At 32.6% G+C, this 17,113-nt stretch overlaps 3 protein-coding genes and 1 pseudogene across 3 annotated transcripts; 2 read left to right on the top strand and 2 right to left on the bottom strand.

Annotated features, from left to right (window-relative positions):
• Window positions 1-487: 487 nt before the first annotated feature.
• Window positions 488-1,250, bottom strand: LOC126553275 (uncharacterized; annotated as a pseudogene).
• Window positions 1,251-2,882: 1,632 nt separating this feature from the next.
• LOC126553277 (zinc finger BED domain-containing protein 5-like) lies at window positions 2,883-3,800 on the bottom strand. Its single transcript, XM_050208424.1, has one exon. The coding sequence runs from the start codon at window positions 3,798-3,800 to the stop codon at window positions 2,883-2,885; it is 918 nt and encodes a 305-aa protein (XP_050064381.1).
• A 6,185-nt stretch (window positions 3,801-9,985) lies between these two features.
• LOC126553276 (zinc finger BED domain-containing protein 5-like) lies at window positions 9,986-10,780 on the top strand. The gene is made up of 2 exons (XM_050208422.1): window positions 9,986-10,228; window positions 10,280-10,780. Exons 1-2 carry the CDS (start codon window positions 9,986-9,988, stop codon window positions 10,778-10,780), a joined length of 744 nt encoding a protein of 247 aa, XP_050064379.1.
• Window positions 10,781-11,401: 621 nt separating this feature from the next.
• Window positions 11,402-11,908, top strand: LOC126553273 (zinc finger BED domain-containing protein 5-like). Its single transcript, XM_050208420.1, has one exon. It carries the CDS (start codon window positions 11,402-11,404, stop codon window positions 11,906-11,908), a length of 507 nt encoding a protein of 168 aa, XP_050064377.1.
• The last annotated feature ends 5,205 nt before the right edge of the window (window positions 11,909-17,113 follow it).

Genomic DNA, 17,113 nt, shown 5'->3' with positions numbered 1-17,113 from the left:
TTGTACCAAATTATACTATGTGGCGGCATCGTTCAGGGTCAAAGACGGATCATCGCACGTATGCTTGTCACCCGGTATAAAATATTATAGGCACACAATTACCATCCGATAGAATAATAGGAATATTGTTTGACGCACGACGGCGTTCAGATAACGCAAAGCGTGGGAAGAAGCGGATGCAGGTGCAGATGACCATCAGGGATCTGAAGGTACCGCGGGAGTCCCTGGACGATATATAAGGGGGCCCAGATTAGGCACAATTCAGACGTGATCCACCAGAGTTAGCGCAAGCACCTTCACGTCACCCAGTTTAATATTTTATGTCTCCTGGACTTAGAATATTTTTCACAAGTTTTATTAAATTAATTAATTGGACTTAGAATAATTTTAAATAAAAAACACTTAGAATAATTTCGAGAGTTCAATCATTTCACAAAACCTTTTCCAAATCGACATCATTCAACTGATTGTACGTGGCACGTTACAATATAAAGACTACAGTTTCCCTGATGGATGTACACCATTAAATGAGTCCTCAGCCGAGTTCTTACTGAAATGTACATTATAATTTATAAATGAATACTACAAACATATAAATTGTTGTTTTGTCACCTTCCCAATTGACAATTAAAGACTATCTAAAGTCAAACTCTGTCAAATTAATGAACATATCTGCATAAAAACATATAATAACATGTAATAACACAACAAATCACCAACTCCAATAAAATTCCTAAAACACAAATAAAACATTCAATATACCAGCTAAATATTTACATATATATATATATTGCTGATACTACCTTTATAATTGGATCTTTTTTTTTAGTTGCAGTAGTATTAAGTTTTATTGTTATATCAATTGTAGCTGGGCAATTCGCATTTTTCGATAATCCTTTTTTATTAATTTCAGGTTTTTTAAAATTACTATGTTGACATACAAATTTTTTACTAAATAAAAATATTAATTCATTTTAATAGGTACTTATTATAAAATTTGTTATTTATAATAACTGTAAAAGACCTTACGAGCAAACAATTCTTTGGCCATTTGGAATACTGGAGCGATAGTTCTAATGAGTAAAATTCAACTCTCCAAATTCAGAAACCCAATTATTGAGATCTTCCATACATGTTAAGTTCGATCTGATGTTAACGGTATTCCCAATTTCTCCAACAATTTTTTTTGTATATTTTTTTGGATATATCATTTTGTCAAATTTAAAATTTAAAATAAAAGTTTAAAAGTATTAACACTTAAAACGTCTATAAAAGTTTAAAATATTCAAAATTCAGAACAATCGGAAATTCGGAACAGAATTTGATAATTGATAACAGATAATTGATAGCGAAGTCGTTATCTCATTGGGATTAGAGCCAATCGCAGGACAGTATTTTCATTGGGTTCTCTAACAATGTACGCTTTGCTTTTATGCGAGCCGGACATGCTTATTGCTTATTTCCCGGGCCGTACACTCGCTACGTAGCTGTGTCGTCGTCAATTGTTGTAACGATTTACCGACATGTTGCACTTCTTTTGCTAGAGTTTATAAATGTGGACGTTAACTATTGCGTAGACGATAGCCTGTGCTTGTTATACGGGACGGATGCTCCGGGATTATTTGGTTGTGGGTGTGAGCGACAAGTTAGAGTCACCAACTGAATAATGTTGTCACGTATATATAATTTACAAAAACATAATTTGCGCGATGTTTTGATTACGCTCGCGCATATGATAATCAGCTGTGCAGCTGATTGCGGCGTCGCCGGTACGGTCCAAATATAACGCAATTAGGTCAACGTACTCGGCGGCAGCTGTGAAACCAGTTTGTCTCGGAGGCGCGCGGCGGTGGTTGACACCGGTGATGTGCGGCGGCGGCTGATGATTGCGGCACGCGGCGGCGGCTTACAACAACGACGACGATACGGATTTGAGTATTCTTACCCGTACGCCTCGCTGTTATCTGCGATATCGTCGTGGTACGAAAGGCAAGTGTTCGGCGGGGTGGTGTTACGTTATGTAATTACTTCCGAAGCCATTTCACGGTTATTCTCGGTTGTGCGGAATTCCCTGTACGTACTATAATACTTTTTACGTAATCATTAACTTGGGAATCCTAGCTAACCGGAAAAAAACACACTTCTGGCTAAAATATCTTAATACTAATATAATATAAGCAATTTACCCGAGGTATGTATCAGCGTGAAAAAAAAACTCTTACCTTTATGCTGACTTCGACTGGAGGTGATTCCTCTGCGGGGAGCCAATTGACACTACCTGATGACGGTAGTAGCGGCGCAGGTCGGTCGCGACGAGCGATGTGGTTGAATAAGGAAGGTAACCCAAAGACAACAAGAAAGAAAAAAGAACACAACGTCGTGGTAGATTCTACCGCGTGGTAGAATTTATTGTACGCACTGGGCGTGTAGCAATCACAAGTGTGAGGTAAAAACAAACAAAAAAACAAAACTGTGTTAACACACTAAAATGTAGCCGTTGAAAACGTGGAGGTGCGATGACAACAGTTCGAAAACAAAAAAAAATTACAAAATTCGTGCGGAACGATGTTGTCCGGGTTACGGGTTTTGCAAGAGAACCCGATCGCCGACGGCCACCCCGACTTGTCTTCCAGTCCCGCCTAGCCTTTGCGGCGTGGAAGGAGAGTCGACGATGTCGCGTCGTCGTCACCCGTGGTGGTGGTTGATAAAGTCGTAGACCAGTCGTTGCGGTGCCTGTTCTTTGTACTGGCAGCCGTTGCGTACCGAGTCAAATACGAACAGCATTAATCAAAATAGAATTGAGATCACTACCCAACGTTTTTGTCATCAGCGCTTCTCTGTGGATGAAACAATGAGTCTTAACGATTAATGGGTTTTTAATTTTAGCGAGTGTAACAAACCCTTGATATTCCTGTCATACTTGGAGCTCCATAAGTGCAAATTCCAACACAGTCACTCCATGATATTCCATTATTTTCAAAAAAAACATTGATTGTTTCAAAAATGTCTTTGCCTCTTGTACTTGATTTTAACTCTTTCAAACACAAAAACTGGTTTATAATATCGTAACCAACAACAAAACGAACAAATCCTATCATGTAACATTTTCCGTCGCTAACAGTTGAATCGTCAACTTGAAGTGTGAACCGAGAAAGTTTCATCTTTTCTACGGTGTGCTGTTTTATATCTACGGACATATCATTTATGCGACGAGTAATAGTGTCATTAGACATCGGTATCTTATCTATTTCAAAAGCCGCTTCATCTCCAATCATTATTCGCACCATTTCCTCACACGCAGGTTTGATTAAATTTTCTCCAATGGTATGCGCTTTCATGTTGTTAGCAATCATTTGGGAAACAACAAAAGTAGCTTCGAGAGCCCTCTCAGAAGTTTTAACTTTTTTTGTGAACTTGATTGCTTCCTTTTTTTGGCTACTTAAAAGTTTTTTGAAATAGTGAATATCTTTGCACTTCAAGTGAAAATGTTGTTTAATAAAATGTCTGTTTAATTTGTTGGGCACCATCGATTCGTTGGTAAATGTTTTTCCACATATGATACACTCGGGAATAAGTTCATCTTCTGGACCACACCATGTGAAACCAATGGATATATAAGATTCATCGTACAACCGACACTTACCTTTACTCTGTTTTGACGGCCGAGCAGTTGATGGTGAATTCCCACTCATTTTTAAAGTCCCGGAAGTTGATGGTGAGTCTTTACTCTGTTTTGAAGTTCCAGAAGTTGATGTTGAGCTTTCAATCAGTTTCGAGGTCCTTGTAATAAATATATCCATACTTATAGCAAAATAATAATAATAATATTAAATAATATTTAATAATAATATTTTCGATTTTTCACAAATAAATTATTATTACCTGCACTCGCTTACGAAAAATACAACACTGTCAAGGTTAAGTATAATAAAATATATACTAAAAATACTTAAAAAAGTTTATAGTATTTAATACAATTTAAAATGAAGAATTACAATTTTAACTAAAATAATAAACACTATGTACTAGCTTGAAATAATAATTCACAGTAATCAGTAAAGTATATAATAGTCGTGCGTAGTGGCTGTAGAAAAACTGACCCGTTTCAGATAACGTAGCGTTGTCGCACGTCGAACGATTGTATTTATCGGATCTATAGTGTTAACTATAAATAGAAATAAATAATACAAAGATAAGAATTTTGCGGTATCTGTTCCGTTTAGTGTAAACAATTATTGCGTTATTTGACTGCGGTAGCAATCACATGATTACCGTTACAATAATACGATTTTTTTCAAAAAAATTCTATATTTTTAAATTTTTCCCCAAGGTTTTCTTGTCATCCCTACATTGGATCCATTTCACCCCGGTTGAGAACCACTGATCTATAGTAATGATATATACTTACATTGTTATTTTGTGAAGTTGAAATATTTGAAAAAAAAATTGAACTTTTTCCGTGTGTGTTGAGCGTCGTGATGTGGTATGATATATTATAAGATTGTGAGACGGTTGTTCAATGTTTACGATAAAACTGTTGATGTTTTTAGATAAGTGAAAAAAAATTAAATTAGATTTATAACCAGTGATGTAAATTGTATAACATTGTATTATACGTCATGTACAAACAAATAAAATACGAATGGTTTAAAACAGGCCTATGCAACTCATCGACCAATTTACACAAATCGGTAGTGCTCTTATTGTCGGGTCCCGCTCTGGTGGCGCGCTCTAGTAGTAATTTGTAATTTAATAATTTACAACTTATCCAAAGATAAAACATAATCAAGATAAATATTAAATATTTTTCTAATTTCTATCATTTATACTGTAACGAGACAAACGGAGTGCCAAGTGCAAGTGGTACACTCTCGTGTCTCGTTACCGCACTACTGCACTATGCCGCCGCCGCGCACTCTCGCGCACGCCCTAACGTGATCTCCGCCGAGCGCATATAATCTAGTACCTAATCGCAACATAGATGGCGCGGAGGAGCACCTAGTTTTGGGCACCTCCGCCGCCCGACACAAGAACCAATTTCCCCACGAAACCCGGGGAAATAGAACCCAACTATTAACAGATTCGAACTCAGTATGATCAAAACTATAAGTTCCTGAGAAGCAAATATATATAAACATCACTGGAGAGTTCGAACTGCCAAAAGTCAAAACCACCATCCTGATAATGACATCCGGACTGGCAACAGGATAAGTATGAGCCAGCAGCCACGGTAAAGACGACCTTGCTCCCTGCTGAATGCAGTACATTTGAGAGCCGGACGGTAGTCACGCACCGTTATACACGGACTCAAATTACTGCACACTTACCAGCTCTCTTTGCGTAGCCTGCACAAACCGGCCGGTACTCAAAACACCGGCATACACGGAGGTGCTACAGGCTATATACGGCTGCCCTGAGTCGTCCCTCCTTTACCACATTTTCACGCTAGACGTCCGTACGCCGTCAGTACGCGAGCAACTACGCCGTCCGTGTTCATCCAGAAGATCGCCAGCATCATCAATATCAACGGCAAAACCGTGAGTTACATGTTACGCGATTCCCATCTTTTATGTTCAGACCAATATATATTATTTTATCTGTACACTCTCTGAGTATAAAAAGATTATTATTTTTAAATTGTTAGATAATGAAATTCTTTGTATAATTTGTTATAAAATAAAGTCTACTACACAAATACAAGTTGTACGAGTCTAATTCATTACAGTACATTTGTACTTGACAGTAGGTTGACTATTATATTATTTTAATAATAATATAATATATTAATATACAATTTTAATAGTACATAGAAAACATTAAAACCTAAAAATAATAATTGAAAACACAGTAAAAAAATTGAAATACCCAGAACCCTGATCTTACAGGTAAATTAAATTAGTATTACCTATACAGTTATTATGTTTTACAAAATTTGGATAATTTTTTTTTCTTTAAGTTTTCTTTAGATTTATCCTGATTAGTTTGTCTCGTGTACTGTCGCATTCGCATACTGATATAATATTTTATTGAATAAGAAATAATATAATCTTTATGTTCTGTATATGGAAAAGTGAATGTTTCAAATTTAGTGATTAATCCTTCTACTATATCATCAAATACATTTAAATTTTCACAATATTTTTGAAATTCATCTTCTATTGCACTCATCAAATTGTATAAATAAATATTTGGGTGTTTAAGCCATCCTTTGCTTTTAATATTTGTAAGCTGTGCTTCAGCGCTGTAGTTCTGTGGAGATGTAAGACATGATTTACATTTTGAGCAAGTTGTCCTTTTCATTATTTGATGACTTAAATACTCTACTATATAATATTTTAAACAGTCAACAATTGGAGCTAATGAATAATCATGTTCAATTACATCAGTAAACTCCAATTCACCTTGATTTATAATATTATCAAGTTTTGTTTTCAGTTTTTCAAAAGCTGATAAATCTTTACTTGCATATATGACTTATATGTCAGATATTTTAATAAGATTTTCATTAATAGTGTCTGCTTCTACAGTACAGTTTCCATATTTTGGAGGCTTTAATATAGAGTATGCTGATAATAATTTATACACTTGTAAGAAAGTTGCCGATGAAGGATGGTCATTTACACCAGAAGCCATACGAACTGTACCAAAAAACCGCTAAAATAATTTTATATTCATTAGATATTGTTCGCGCCAAAAGCTAATCGCTTATCGTCGCGCCGATGTGCTCGACGATGCCGTCCTAATATCTCTCCCGTCTCCTTCACTCCACTCCGTCCTCTACGTGTTAATTGTCGATTATCTTAATATTATTATACTATCTATATATTTATTCTCTTTGTTTTCCTATTATATTATTTAAATTATTGGTCGGCCTTTTCCGCATATGTTTATTATCATATTTTCGTATTATTTTTTTTGTCACTCGTTAATTATTATCATTTATTGTTTTGTACTCTGCGGCCAACGCCCTTTTTTGTATTATTATTATTGTTATTTACGTACCTTTTATGTACGATTTTCGTTTTTTGATGTTTTGTTAGTCGCATTGAGCGCAATAACATATTTTCCATTCATTATTATTATTATTCTTTCGTGATCTATCACTCACGGAGTATCTTCACTGTGAAGAATCAAAATAAACACCCTCATACCACGACCCACTTCGTAAGTTTCTTCGCCATATCACCACCTCATCCATTCATTCACCATAGCCAGCGTCCTCCGAGTACTGTGCGACGCGACTTCACCACCACGGCAGTACCACCACTGAGAACGTCACCGCGTAAGACCGCCAGCACCCACTGTGGGTTGTGTGAGAGGCCGCCCCGGTCGTCCAGTTGTACCCATCACCAGCCAACCAGTCACCAGCCCGCCAACACCTGCCTTAATTATAAGTAGTTTTTAAGTTGTCCCATTGATAGTTCCCCCTGTGGTCATTGCACCAGACCGGATCGACCACAGGGCCCCTCAGCCCTAAATAAATAAATTGTACTATCCTACTTCCCTTGTTTCTCACATATATATATTTCTCTCCCGTTCCGCGTGTTGTCGACGAGCGCACATATATTGCCTACTTTCAAAATATAAGGCGCGAGTATATTCGGTTGCCTATCCGCCACTTAATCGGCGTTTAGAACCAGAGTTGGCCGATTTTTGGCCTACATTGTTCTCGGTTAGTACCGAGTGATCCTTCGGCCCATAGTGTTGGGCGCATACAGATATTGGTTAACTATAATATTTAATCATTAAAAGTTTTTAAAATATTTATATACTTCGAGAGAATCTTGATTTATTTTTCCTAAAAGAAGATAGTGGAAATCATATTTTTCAATCATATAATCAGCCAGTTGTTTACATGATATTAAGGTAACTCGCAACCCTTCAGTTGTACTTGTACTTAAGAATTCATCAGCGCTTATTTTTCCAGATATCAAATTATTTTCCCACATGTTTAACCAGTCTAAAGAATGCTGGAGTACCTGGGCAATAATAATTTACTGTAAGTTGAATTTACTTATAACATGATTATTGTTATTTAATCACAAATACTTACATTGCTTACATTGATGCACACAAATACAGTAGAAAATATTGTATTGATTCCAAAAAATAAAAAATAAATTAGTTTATTCACAAAAGCACATAAAGCTAAGCATCAGTTTAGATAGATAGGCAATAATAATTTACTGTAAGTTTAAATTACTCAACATAATTATTTATTATTTAATTACATAGACAACTACTTACATTACTCACATTGATGCTCAGATATGTAGTAGTAATTATTTTAATGGTTCCAAAAAAAATAATAATTAAGTTTAATTCACAAAAGCACATAAAGCAAAACGTCAATTTTGATAGATATAGAAATAACTAACCTCATAGTATTTTGAATTTGAATTAATACCTTGACTAGGAATTTCTGCGTTTAGTGCGTCAAACATATCATTAAAAACTAAACAAAACTATATTGTTGAATCACAGTTTGAAGACCTTGTATTTGGTGCTTTTTATAAAATAATAACCCATCAGCAACTGACTTACTAAGAATCTATGAAATAATAATTATTAATTAACATTTGAAATAAATTTATTTTATGTTTCTAGTTAGTAAATAATCTGGATAATCAAAGTATGCAATGTAATAACAAATAAGTAAAGGTTTGAAGTAAGCATTTGAGTATAATAAGATGGTTTTTATTAAATTTACTTGTGTAGCGAATCGAACTCGCATTTTCAGGCAAGTATTTAGTAATTTAATATGATTGTCAGTGATTTTTGGGCAAACTTTTAACTGGCTGACACAATTGATTTTGTCTCGCTCATGAAGAATTTCAAAATGTTCCCTCTTGACAACATTTTCATTTGGATCAACCTATAATTTGAAGTAAGTAGATTAAAGTATTTAATTATTTTAAATTACCATAGTAAATAATTCTTACTTTTAAGACTTTATTATTATATAATCTATTCTAACACATTTCAGTAAATGTGGACTGTCAGAGAAAGCAAAAAATCGTCTATTCTCATCACAAAAGTGTTCAATACTAGAATTGGGACTATTCAACTTGCCACTTATACCAAATTCAGTCCATACACGACGATTTGTTTGTGCTCCATCAGATATAGATCCATGGACGTATGCACCACATCTTTCGAGTAGTAAAACTGCTTTTACTATCAATTTTGATAATGTTAATCCATTTACTGGGCCTTTGGATGCGAATACTGCAATAGGTTGAGTGTACGAATCTGCTAAAGGTTGAAACATGAATACCAATCTATGTGTAGCTTTTGAATTAATATTTGTTGCTGTAGGTAAATCTTTTAGTTCTTCATCTTTTTCACCAAAATCAATTAATCCAGTGTAACTTAATGTTTTGGAATTTACAGAAACGCTTTCTCTTAAAGATATTTCATCAAAAATTAGAAGCCCATATTTTTGATGATCGTTTTTAAAGATAAATGCTTTTTAAATAATTCAAAGAAACATTTATCAAACTCACATATACTTGAAATCATAGCTAAATATCTTCTTATAGTTCTGATACACGGTAATGTCAATTATTGGTTACTTTATAACAGCGGTTCCCAAACTGTGCACCGCGGTGCCCTAGGGGCACCGCGAGCACTTTTTGGGGGCACCACGGTCTACGTTTCATAAGTTTAAAATGTATATAAAAACCATATGCCCAATTACTGGGTTTGGTATTTATCAGTATAATATTATTACTAGATATGATTTTATGAGTAATAAATTATTATAAATAATTGTTGATTGTTGACTGATTGTACCTTTATTATCTAATCATGTCAGACGATGTATTCAATTAACTATTACTTATTAGTCTGTTATTTGGAATTACTTGAGCTCTTTACCTTCAGTAGTGTACGTGACTTTACACCGTTTAGTCGAATTGTGTTATTTAAGTATCTAGTGCGCGCATTGTTTACGCCGTTTACGTGTTCTTCTCTTTTTTTAAATATGGACCGTTGGTTGAAAGGTGGACATTTTAATAAGAAGCCTGTTACAGAGGAATCTCTTAGTACTCAGTCCGTAGAAGGCAGAATCAATGACGAAAATGGTAGTCAAGTAGTTCATCATTGTAATTCAAATGCAAATGGCTTCATAAATCCGATCAAAAAACGTAAATACAACGAAAGTTATTTAGAGATAGGGTTCTCAGAAACTAATGATTGCCAGCCACAGTGCGTTATTTGTTTGAAAGTTCTTCCTAACAGTTCCATGTATCCCTGAAAATTGCGTCATTTTAAAAAGAACCATCCGGATTATGAAGGTAAAAAGACTGACTATTTTAAACGAAAGCGCACTGAACTATTGGCTGTTCAAAACAAAATAAAAACACACGTTCAAACTGACAACGAAAATGCATTGAGAGCTTCTTATATGGTGAGATACCGCATTGCTCAAAAAGGTGAAGCTCATACTATTGCTGAAACGCTTATAAAACCATGTCTTATTGATATAGCAACTTGTATGCTTGAAGAAAAATTTGCCAAACAGTTGTCAACAATTCCTTTGTCAAACAATACTGTTGCGCGACGAATAGCAGATTTAGCTACAAATGTAGAACAAACACTTGTCTCTATTATTAAATACAGAAAATTTGCTCTACAAATGGACAAATCAACTGATGTGGCAGGTCTAGCTATTTTGTTGGTGTTTGTTCGTTACGAAAATATTCATTCTTTTGAAGAGGACCTTTTATTTTGTCGACCACTTTTATCAAATACGACGGGGGTCCAAATTTTCGGATAATTGGATGGGGTTTTCACCGAAAATAAGATTTCATGGACCAATTGCATTGATGTGTGTACTGATGGTACGTAGGCCATGGTAGTAGCAACAGCTGGAGCAGTTGCTAAAATAAAGGAAAAATCTAAAGAAATTCGCAGTAGTCATTGCATACTGCACAGACATGCTCTGGCAATGAAAACCATGCCTTTTTCTTTGAAAAACGTTATGGATGATGCTATAAAAATAATCAACTTTATCAAGTCACGGCCTCTGAAATCCCGACTTTTTAAAATGTTGTGTGATGACATGGGAAGTCTTCATAGTACATTACTTTTCCATACAGAAGTCAGGTGGCTGTCACGCGGCAAGGCTCTAACGCGGTTAATGGAATTACGAACTGAAGTTCTTTTATTTTTAATGGATCACAACGTTACATTGGGTGAAATCATGAATGATGTAACATGGCTCTGTCACTTTTCATACTTGGCTGATATTTTTAGCAAAATGAACGAGCTCAGCCTTTCCTTACAAGGAAGGACTATGACAATTTTTGATGCCAGCCACAAAGTAAGTGCATTCAAAAGGAAAATTGATTATTGGGCACAGTGTACTACTAATAGCAAATTTGAATGTTTTCCAATAATGCAAGCCTTTTTGGAAGAAAATGATGAGCAGGCTTCTACTAATATTGTCAACGAGATTATTGAGCACCTCAAACAGCTAAAAAATTCTTTTGAGCAATATTTTCCTGCAGATCGGGAAGTATTGTTGAAAGACCATGAATTGGTACTGAATCCATTCTCAGTTTGTATGAAACCTTCAAGCTTATCTTCAAGTGATTACGAAAGGTTGATCGCTTTAACTTCTGACTTAACATTAAAATCTTACTTCAACAGCAATTCGTATGCCGAATTTTGGTTAAGTTTGAAAGACAAAAGTTATGAAGGTTTAAGCGAGAAAGCGAAAACACTATTTTTACCCTTTGCCACTATTTACTTATGCGAGTCAGGATTTTCGTCATACGCTGCAACTAAAACCAAATACCGCAACCGCCTCAATGTTGAACCTGTTCTCCGACTCCAATTATCAAAAATAAAACCTGACATTGCAAAACTGTGCCAAAATAAGCAGCCATATACATCACATTAATTAAAATTAAATTGTAAATATTTTTCATTTGTAATATTTTTATGTAATAATTATAATCATAATAACAATAATTTTTATTTATTTATCTTTTTAAAAATGCATTGATTTATAATTAAATTAGTTGTGTAGCTTAGAATGCTTAGATTGTATTAGGCTTAATAAAGTTAATAAAATTGGTTCTCAATGAGTACTTTTTTTGTTCTATCTTTGATGTTATATACAGCAGGGCACCGTGGCTAACTTGGTGCCTCTAAAAGGGCACCGCGGAAAAAAAAGTTTGGGAACCGCTGCTTTATAAAAAGTTATATCCTGACGGTGATCTTATATGTAAAAGCATACATAACATAACCCAATCTTCGGTATAACGATTACCTCTAGGACACTTTCTTTTTGATGAACTGATTATTTCTTATATAATTAACTTTTGATTTTCTTTAATTTTGTTTCCTACATTTTCTAATATAATTTTGCTATCTATGTTATTAAATCTTGTTTCATATTGTAAAATGTTTTGTTTTAATTTTTTTAGCTGAATTTGAGTTCTTTTTTTTGATTGTTTAGATATCTTGTTTTGCTGTTTAAGGAGTTTTAGTTTTTCTGTCTTAGAAGGAGTAACATTTATGTGAATTCGTTTAGTAGTTAACTTAGTTTTTCGTGCCATTAAATTTCTTTGTTTTTTTTTTGTTACATGTACTTATTAAAATAACACAAAATTTGCATTTTTCTGTTTTAGAATTATTATGAGAAGACGTTTTTATAATAATTAAACATTTTGAATGATGAAATTTACCATTATAATCAGTATATCTAGTATTTGGCTTGTACTTAACTAATTCATTTGGAATAAGAGTACCTGAACAAAAAGTGGTGTTGGCAAAATTTAAAATTACATTTTCTATGGTATGATGGTCTAATATAACATTTGAATTTAATTCTAATTTTTCAACATCAATTTGAAAGCTATTCAAATATTTGCATGTTATTGTTGCATCTTCATCAATAATAATGGATCTTTCAAAATAGGGAGTTAAATCATCTTTTAATAAAACCTTACAGAATATTACGCATTTTTTATTAGTTGGAATTATTCTATATCAATCTGATGGTAAATTAACAAGTTTTGGATCTGAATAAATGTGTCTAAAAACAGCATTATAATATGTATTATCAGAACATGTATCAAAACCTAAACATATTTTCTTGGTTGGATGAATTGAGATACATTGAAGTCTTTTGTTATGATATTGTTTCTAAATAAAAAAAATATATCTATGTACTCATAATTTAAAAAATGTTATGTGTTAGTTGAGGATTTTTACCTGTTCAAAGTTGTTTTCTTTTATAAAAGACGATTCGGATAAGACAGGTGAGAGTGGCAAAGCTAAAACTTCACTACAGTCTGTAGAAATTAACATTTCGGGAAGTATTGGCATAGCTCCATGTTTTAAATAAGTCTAAATTTTAATGAAATAAATACATATTTTTTAAGTTTATAACTTAGGTACCTATTTAATAATAATAAAGAAAAAAACATTTTAGATGAAAGTGCCAATTTTAATGAATTAAATTTCATTAAATTTAAAATACTAATTGTAAATGAAAATAACTTAAAGTATGTTAATGATACATCAATATTATATCAAATAAAAACTTTTCTAAAAATGTCATGTTATATTGACTATTGTTAAATTATTTTGTAAGATTTATTATTCTTGTTATTGTTTAATAAAAAAAAATATTTGTAAAGCTAATTGTATACAATAATTATACTAGTATGTACATTTTTAGAATTTACTTTTATTCTATTAGGTTTTATTTCTATAATATCTTCTTTTTTTACAGATTCTCCAGAAAAATGTGATTGACATATCCTATCCCCAATTTTTAAAATTGTATTTAGAACTGCTCCCCAACTTTCCAAACGATTTTGTGTTACACGAAATGTAGGCACCCCTGTGGTCTTACAATTACATATACAACAATTCCGTGTCATTTTAATAAAATGTAAATAATATATTTGACTAAAAACTATTCAAACAAAATTTAATTGGTAATTAGATACTTTTAAAGACAATGTATAAACAATGTCACATGGGTGATGGGTCTTATATTTTGGCGCTATTTTACAGTCATAACTCATAGATTATTACTATAAGCTAAATAATAACAATAATGGACAATGGATTGTAAAAACCACAGCCTTTATCACGTCTTAATACTACTTTTTAAAATATAATTAGTCTTTATTAATGTTTTTTTACTCGACAATCAATCAATCATAATAATAATATGCGTATGTGACTTATGTAATCTAACCAGAGCGGGACCCGACATTAAGAGCATCATATCTAAAGGTAGTTGCCAGACCTATTAATCTAAGACCGTGGTATAAAAAAAAAAATAGTGATAAATATAGACTTATAATAAAGATAAAATATACACAATGTATACATAGATATTATAATTTTTTATTTTTTTTTTTATTTATAACACCCCAAAGGGGGTAAATGAGTACAGGAAATGTTATACAAGCTTAAATCAAATATTAATAACAGTAATAATAATATATATAAACATAAAGAAAAATTATATAATTATAAGAACAATAAATAAATTAAGAACTATTCATAACAATATTTTTTAACTTAGCTAGAGAGTCAAAACAAAAATCAAAATTAGGTATATTATTACAATGTTTCAAAAGTCGGTACTCCGGACTATTTGCAATTAAGTTACTAGAGTACTGAAGAACCCAAAAGGGAGGATTGTTTCTAGCATTAAAGGCAGGTACTCTAAAATTAATTTTTTGCAAGAACTCAGGACAAATAAGTACCCTTGAAATTAATTTAAAAATAAAAGATACATCATTATATAAACGTCTAGAAGTTAATGGTTCTAGACCAAGTTCTTTACCAATAGCATCTAAATCCACATCAGTCTTACCTAACTTATAAGCTATAATTCTCAAAAACCGTCGTTGAATTTTGTTTAGTTTTTCAATTAAATTAATTTGATTAGGATTCCCGACAACTGAAGAGAACTCTAAAATTGATCGGACAAGGGAGCAATATAAGACTTTTAAACAAATAATATTTTTAAAGTCAATACAATTACGTTTAATAAGCCCTATAACACGTAATGCTTTACTATATATAGAATCGATATGGGCATTAAAAGATGAGTCAGAAGACATTAACACACCCAAATCACGTATGGTAGAAGTGTAACTTATAATAAAACCATTAATCGTGTAAGGAAACATGGATAACCTAACCTAACCTAACCCGCCAGTGTAACAAATACATTTACATTTATCTACATTTAAAGAGAGACCATTTTTGAGACACCATACTGAAAATGTATCGAGTTCATGTTGAAGCTGAATTGAGTCATTTATAGAGTTAATAGGTAAATACATTTTTAAATCATCAGCGAATAACAGATACTAGCAAGATTTGAATATTAGACCAACATCGTTTATAAATAACAGAAATAAAAGGGTAGACAAATGGCCACCCTGGGGTACGCCAGAAATAGCCACCTTACTATTGGACAAAAATCCATCGACCATGACTCTAAAAGATCTATTAGATAAATACGAAGAGAACCAAGACAATAATGGATCACTAATGCCAAGGTTTTTTAGTTTCAACATCAAAATACCATGGTCTACTGAATCAAAGGCCTTTCTAAGATCAGTGTAAATAGCATCTACCCGACCACCTGATTTTACAACATCAATTAATTGAGAGTAAAATACAATTAAATTGGTCTCTGTTGATTTCATTTTCGGAAGCCATGTTGTTCATCAACTAAAAGGTTTTTAAATAACTCAGATATCTTTAGTTCAACAAGTTTATCTAATAATTTCGGTAAAGCACTTAGTTTAGATATGGGTCTGTAATTAATAACCTCAGATTTGTTGCCGGATTTCCAGAGAGGAAATATATAACTTAGTTTCCATTTACTAGGAAAAATCCCGGAATTCAAGGATAGGGAAAACAAATAATGGATTGGGATAGATAGAGAATAACGCCACTTGTATAAAAATAAGGGAGGGATTGATGTATATAATGTTGAATAATTATTAACAGTGAGATAACGGCGTAGCGCGGCCCATAGAGTTATAAATATAAATTATAATATTACTCTATGGTATGGGCGCACGAGAAACGTGATTGTATTGCATTTTCTGTTATTGGTAGACAGTAGATACGATTATGAACTATGATGAACTGTTTCTAATCGTAAATGTTTGTAAATCGTTAATTCGTAGACAGTAGTGGCGTAGTGTATACTAAATTCTTAGAGATAGTTATTTTTTTATTAAGTACCTACAACTTACAAGTTACAATAAATTTTAGTTCCGAAACGTTAGTTACGGTTTCTTTTTAATATGGGTCGACCTTCAAAGCAAAAAGCTTATATTGACAAATTTTTTACCAAGTATTATGTTGGAAATATTGAAAAACGAAAATGCTTATTTTGTAAAGAGTCTTATGCCTATAATGCATTTTGTTTGGCAAAGCATTTATTAGTTTATAAAAAACTGATGCAAAATTTCAAACGGAAAAAGTAAAAATTGCATCTCTGTTTAAAACAACCAACAACGAAGAAGTAAGTTTCAGGACAAGTAGTAGCACTACAACATTTTCAAACAGTTTGGGTGCAATTATACCGGCCTTTTTAAAAAATGATTTTAACTACGAAGATTCTGAACTTATGGTTGAAAATTTGGATTTAGTACAAAATTCAAATACATCTGATATCTATAAAATTATTGATGAACATATTCCTATTACTTCTACAACTTCTTCTATAATATCAAATCCAAATATTTTGAAAAATAATTTGAATGTAACCAAACCAACAATTTTTTCAAATAAGATTTCAAATGAATCAAATACTAGAACATTGGATGGATATGTCGATCGACTCATTAATGTACAAGAACAGGTAATAACACTACTAAACAATAACTAATTATGTTTATTATGTTTTAGAACAAATTATAGGTGACTATGGCCTACGATGTATTTATAAATTAATAACATTTTAATATTTTTAACTTAACTATAATAGGCTATTAGTTATTGTTATTACATTGACTAATTTATTCACTTTTTTATTTAACCAAGCTTAATTAAAAAATTGATTTTAAATGGTACTAGATAGCTAAAAATAAAAATAAAATGTTCCTACCTG

Source organism: Aphis gossypii, unplaced genomic scaffold, assembly GCF_020184175.1.
Source record: "Aphis gossypii isolate Hap1 unplaced genomic scaffold, ASM2018417v2 Contig00118, whole genome shotgun sequence".
In the NCBI taxonomy this organism is placed as follows: domain Eukaryota; kingdom Metazoa; phylum Arthropoda; class Insecta; order Hemiptera; family Aphididae; genus Aphis; species Aphis gossypii.
Note: the sequence above shows the minus strand (reverse complement) of the source record. Positions and strands in the feature narration are given on the sequence as shown.